At 34.0% G+C, this 6,000-nt stretch overlaps 2 protein-coding genes across 2 annotated transcripts; both read left to right on the top strand.

Moving 5' to 3' along the window:
- The first annotated feature begins 667 nt into the window (after positions 1-667).
- On the top strand, positions 668-1,782 carry LOC142168816 (uncharacterized). The gene is made up of 5 exons (XM_075229973.1): positions 668-762; positions 839-965; positions 1,093-1,320; positions 1,407-1,526; positions 1,597-1,782. The coding sequence occupies exons 1-5, from the start codon at positions 668-670 to the stop codon at positions 1,780-1,782; spliced, it is 756 nt and encodes a 251-aa protein (XP_075086074.1).
- Positions 1,783-3,055: 1,273 nt separating this feature from the next.
- Positions 3,056-3,463, top strand: LOC142168817 (putative F-box protein At2g02030). Its single transcript, XM_075229974.1, has one exon. It carries the CDS (start codon positions 3,056-3,058, stop codon positions 3,461-3,463), a length of 408 nt encoding a protein of 135 aa, XP_075086075.1.
- The last annotated feature ends 2,537 nt before the right edge of the window (positions 3,464-6,000 follow it).

Here is a 6,000-nt window from a genome sequence, read left to right on the forward strand (position 1 = left end):
AGGGTTTAATTCTTTCAATTATTTGTTCTATTAGTTTAATTATGATTTATGATTAATGCTAGAGTTTAATTCTTTTAATTTAACTTATTTTAATTATGATTAATGCTAGGGTTAGCTAATTTTATTTCATTTAATTATATTTCCCTTTAATGGTCTAATTGAATTAAAAAAAATACTTATTTAGGGATATATATGAACTTTCAAATTAATAAGCACTCAAATTATTTAAATTAATTATATTATAACTAAATTTTATTATATAACTTAATTCTATAAATTAATTTGAACTATGATTAATATAATTTATTCGTTCTTTATGTAGATGGAATATCGTAGTTGGATGTATAATAGGAATTATCCTAATCGTCGGTTTTTGAGGGAGGAATTTATAGAAGGGGTTAAGGAATTTATTACGCATGCAATGTCACTTGAACCGTTTCGGATTGGAGGGTTGATTAGGTGTCCTTGTGTAAAGTGCAAGTGTTTGTATTTTTTTGGATCGGAGGATGTTAAGGCTCATCTTTATAAAAAAAGGTTTATGAATAATTATTTTATGTGGACTAGTCATGAAGAGATTGATGGTAGTGATGGTGTATTTCATAACGTAGTTGTTGGTAAAAGTAGTAGGTCGGTGGGTAATAACGTTCAACATCCTAGATACCATGAAATGGTTGCGGATGCATTTGGGATGCACTTCAATTTTGAAACCCATGAAAGTGTTGAACAACCTCCTAACGAAGAGGCAAAATATTTTTATGAACAGTTAGAGGCCGTTAGTCGTCCATTAAGGGAAGGGAATAGCTACTCTTATTTATTTAATGTAATTGCTATGTTGCAGGTTCATTCCTAATCATCAGGTTACAAAGATAATCACTGATATTCTTGGCGGGTTGTATAATGCACCCTATCCGACTTGGAGTGACTTTCCAGAGGATCTCGTGCAACAAATGTTCAACCAATTTAAGGTTTTAATACAATTCTTATCTATTTAAGCATTATATTAATAATATTTTTATCTAACGTTACATATTTTATTTGCAGATTAAGTGGGCCTGGGAGGACCGATATAACCGTGAAATTTGTGCAAATTAGGAGTACAAATGCCGTAAGAGACTCTCTAATTCCTTCTGCTCCGCTCGAAAGGTTAACAAGAAGCCTTCATGGGTTCTACCGGATTTATGGGAGGATCTGCAGAGGTATTGGGCCACCGAGAAATTCGAGAAGCAGAGTGAACTGAGAAAGAAGGCCCGAGCATCTGAGAAGGGTGGCTCCTTGCACTGTCTGGGTTCAAGGAGCATGGGGGATACGAGGAGACAACTGGTAATTCCTTAAAATATTTTGGTCTATTTTTATGGAATTATATTTATATATGTTAATTTCATTAACACGTTTTATTATATTTGTAGGAAAAAAAATATGAGATGAAGATGAGTCATGATGAGTTCTTTATGGAGACTCACATCCGGAAAAAGAAGGCACCGACAGATCCAACTAGATGGGTTGAGGACCGGGCGGAGACTACACATGTAAGTTTCATAACTACTATAAATGTTTATAATATTATATAGTTAGTAATTTTCTATCTTCTAAATAAAGGGTCGCTACAAGATTAATGTGGAGGAGTACACTCAGATCTTGCCACCGAATGAGCAAGGCGAGCGACCGCCCATTTCAGACGAAGAAGCGCAGAGGATATGGTTAGATGTTGTCGATGGTCCTAAAAAGGGGATAGCATACGACCTTCCAGATAAATCATTTCGGCGCTACAGGGCTGGATTGTAAAGTATAGGGACTTCCGCCCAAGGCGAGGTAATTAATAGGTCGACTATATCTTCTATGGAACAGAAGATCGCAAAGATGACAACAGAGCTTGAAGAGACAAAGGCTAGAGAAAAAAAGAGAGATGAACAATTTGGTACCCTTCAAGTTCAGCTAGAAAGGAGGGACGGACAATTTAATCTCCTTCAAGGTCAGCTGGCCAATCTTCTTGCTAGTGGTGCTTTCTCCATTACCCGATCTCATGAGCCTTCCCCATGTGCCGACGATGAAGGTTATAGGAGTGAAGATGGAGATGATGCTAGATAAAAAACTCATTGAATGGTGTGTATTGCTAAACAAAGTATTGAACTTGTCAATATTTAGTTGAGACTAGTTTTGAATGATGATTATATTGTTATTTTGTTATTGAACATTTTAGTAGTTGTTGTTGTGGTTGTTATTAGTTGTTGTGGTTGTTATTAGTTGTTGTTGTTGTTGTTGTTGTTTGATAATGGTTATTAGTGTTAGTTAATAGTTTTTGTTAGTTAATTATTGTTGTTGTTGTTGTTGTTGTTAGTATATTCATTGTTGTTGATTAATTATGGTTGAATGGCAGCAATGTAATGCTGCCATTATAGGATGGATATTGGTTGTAATTGGCAGGTGGTGTAGCTCAAAAATAGGCATTTTTTGCTCAGTTTTTACCCAGATTTCCGACCGAATTCGGTCGGAAATTTCAAATACATTCTCCAGTTTATTGAAATTTTCGACCGAATTCGGTCGGAAATTAGGAAATTATGAATATTTATTTATTTATTAAAATAAATTAATAATTTATTACAATTTACAACTAATTATTTAATTAAATATAATTATTTTTTTTAAATTTTCGACTTAATTCGGTCGAAAAATGAAAATAATAATAAAAAAAATTAATAGTTTCCGACCGATTTCGGTCGGAAATTAAAGTTTGACAGTCAGTCAACGCTTTGATGTTTCCGACCGATTTTGGTCGGTACACGTTTGCGACCATCATTTTTCCGACCGATTAAAATCGGTCGGAATTCGGTCGGAAATAGCCGATCGAATTACACTGTTTTTTAGTAGTGTCAGTTAATATTTTAGTCGTTCAACATTTAACATACCTTTTCCAAATATAATTAGGAAAAATTATATTGAGATACAATTACTTTTCCAAATAGAAATAGAAAAGAAACAAAAAACTATAAATATTTAGGTACATTAAACAACCCTCCTCCCTCAACAACTTACCACTTCCACCGCTCTTGACATCGTAATGTCAAAGATGAAAGTTCAAAAGAGGCTAGCCATTAAAGGTGAAACATCCATTGATGTTCCAACTGATACCATCTTTTCCATACTTACTAGGCTTCCGGTTAAATCTTTGTTACGTTTTAAATCTGTTTCTAAACCATGGAATGCTATAATATCTGACGATGAATTCACAAAAATTCACCATCATCAAACCAAAGCGTTAGGCCGCAAAAAGCTATTGGTACAAAGACCTACTGGTTATTTCATTAGAGACCTGGAAAATCCTCAATTAATTTTGATGGAAAAACAACTATTTCCTCTAAAAAGATTACAACAATGTGCTGAAATCATGTGCTCATGTGATGGTTTGGTACTTGTTAAGGACCATAAGTCCTATGAGTATGTTTTATGTTGTTTGCTCTTTGAATAAGGGTTGTTGGATAAAGAAAACAAGTTTCCCTTGTCCACTCGTACCATCTATTAGTTATTGCTATCGGGGGATTAACATAGAAAGTTGTGTATTTTGGTCTCTGAGTTGGGGATTAATCAGCGATTATGTAGATATTAGAACTTCTATAATTATATAACGTGAAATCAGATGAAGTAAAAAAGCTTCCAAAGCCAGAATTCGTGGGTGTGAAAGATATTTTTGTTTTGACTAGTTTAAAGGTTGTCTTAGTTTATATGGCGGCCGGCACACACAACAATGAAGGATTGGACATATGGATTATGGAACGAGATGGTTGGAAATTGTTAATGAAAATTTACAACTTGCCCACAATTTGCATATCGTTTGTATGTAATATGAAGCTTTTGTGGTGCAGTGAAAATGGTGAAATTTTCTTCCATGGGCAGTCGATGAATCAACTTGTCATCTATTATCCTAAACAGAAACAATTTGTTACTGTTTCATTACCTGATATGTCCAGAGATTCCAAGTCTCCCCTGCCGTCAATATGTTTGGACAGTTTTTATTTTTCAAAGGTCGAGGGGCGGATTTAAAGGGGCATAATCGGTTTAAAACCTTCGTAAGATCATTGGTTCAGTTCTCGCTGGCCACAATCTCTTTTATTTTGAACCTCTTTAGTTAATCCTGCCTCCGCCGTTACAATCTCAAGGGAGGTGTGAGCAAGAGAATTTATCAAATTAGCCTGCCAGTATTGTTAATTTCTTATACGTGGGTGACTTTTTATTCATCATTGATATTGTTGGGTTCAATTAATTTAAAGTCACTCCTAACAATATGGTATACATGTGCGTTTTATATCAAGTACGCACGATTTTTTTGTTCTTTCAAAATATGACTTACCTATTGAGTTATATATAATGGATTAACTTACATCAATGTTGTAAAAAAATTATTAAATTTGCCATTGTATATAACTTAAATTTATTTATCATTATGGCAGAAGTAGATGCTAATGGTTTTAATACAATAAAAATTAAGCTCTTTCGGGTTAGTGAAACTCTAGCTAGATGATTTTGATCTATAATACTAGTCATTAATGTTCAACTATATATAAGTTGTACCTGATATTGCAATTATGGCTAGATCATTTTACTGTCTTCTAGGGGTGTACACGGATCGGTTTGGTTAGGGTTTTATCAAAACCAAACCAAACCGATTATATCGGTTTGGATTGGTTCGGTTTTGTTGGATTTTTCGGGTTTTTCGAACTTTTTTTTATTACATAAATATTATTTTAATCTTTCTTTATTAAAGTTATAGATAAAGTTTTGATAAGTGAATATATGTTTATTAAAAATTAAAAATAATTAACAAATATATGATCTCTTAAAGTGTTCTTGTGAGAGGTTTTTTTTTAATAACACATAATAGTTTATTTTCTTAGTCGTCTACCAATAATTTTTGGTTGATGTACGCTTTCAAGGTTAACCGAATTTATTAATTAAACATAAAAGTCACTATGATAACTAAATAATGATAGGTTCCATGTAATAGATTATCGAATTACCACTTCAAATTCAAAAAAGATATAAAAAATCTTGACATATGAATGCACTTTATAGTTCTATTCAATATTATATCCCATGAGGGGATCTCAAATATTTCTAGACATCTTTTAAATAAAATTCTTTATAAAGTCTTAAAAGTATATATATATGTAACAACCTAACTAGTTGTTTTAAAAGTTATAGCCCCGTTCCCCCATTTACTGCTCATTCTGTACTTTTTAACTGTTATGTGACTTGCCGGGGTAGTCGGTTCGGGTCCGGAGAGATTTCAGAATGAATTGAGATACTTAGTCTCAAGGTTGAAAAGGTTAACTAGATATTGACTTATATAAAATCGACCACGGAATAGAATTTTGATGATTCCAATAGTTTCGTATGGTGATTTTGGACTTAGGAGCATGTCCGAAAAATTATTTGGAGGTCCGTAGTTAAATTAGGCTTGAAATGGCTAAAATAGAAATTTGAGTTTGGAAGTTTGACCGGGAGTTGACTTTTTGATATCGGGGTCAAAATCCAATTCTGGAAATTTGAATAGGCCTGTTATGTCATTTATGACTTGTGTGCAAAATTTGAGGTCAATCGGACTTGATTTGATAGGTTTCAGCATTGAATGTAAAAGTTGGAATTTTTAAGTTTCATTAGGCTTGAATTGGAGTATGATTCGTGGTTTTAGCTTTGTTTGATGTGATTTGAGGTTTCAAATAAGTTCGTATGATATTTTAAGACTTGTTGGTGTATTTGGTTGAGGTCCCGGGAGCCTAGGGTAAGTTTCGAAAGGTTAACGGATCAATTTTTGACTTGGAGAACAGTTGAAGAATTTCTGGTGTCCAGCTCTGGTTTCCTTCTTCATGTTCGCGAGAGAGGTCTCGCATTCGCGAAGGGAAACTGGGGCAGGCGAAGATTTGTTTTTCACGTTCGCGAAGCAATGGACGCGTTCGCGAAGGGTGAGGACCAATGTGCACCGCGAACGCGAGAGAGGAGACGCGTTCG

This window comes from Nicotiana tabacum, chromosome 14, assembly GCF_000715075.1.
Source record: "Nicotiana tabacum cultivar K326 chromosome 14, ASM71507v2, whole genome shotgun sequence".
Taxonomy (NCBI): Eukaryota; Viridiplantae; Streptophyta; class Magnoliopsida; order Solanales; family Solanaceae; genus Nicotiana; species Nicotiana tabacum.

Bases quoted from the DNA above. Each gene is read 5' to 3' on its own strand.
- LOC142168816 (XM_075229973.1), top strand. From the start codon at position 668: ATGGTTGCGGATGCATTTGGGATGCACTTCAATTTTGAAACCCATGAA. The intron at 763-838 runs GTTAGAGGCCGT...GCTATGTTGCAG, and splicing joins GCAAAATATTTTTATGAACA to GTTCATTCCTAATCATCAGG. The intron at 1,527-1,596 runs GTAAGTTTCATA...TTCTAAATAAAG, and splicing joins ACCGGGCGGAGACTACACAT to GGTCGCTACAAGATTAATGT.
- LOC142168817 (XM_075229974.1), top strand. From the start codon at position 3,056: ATGTCAAAGATGAAAGTTCAAAAGAGGCTAGCCATTAAAGGTGAAACA.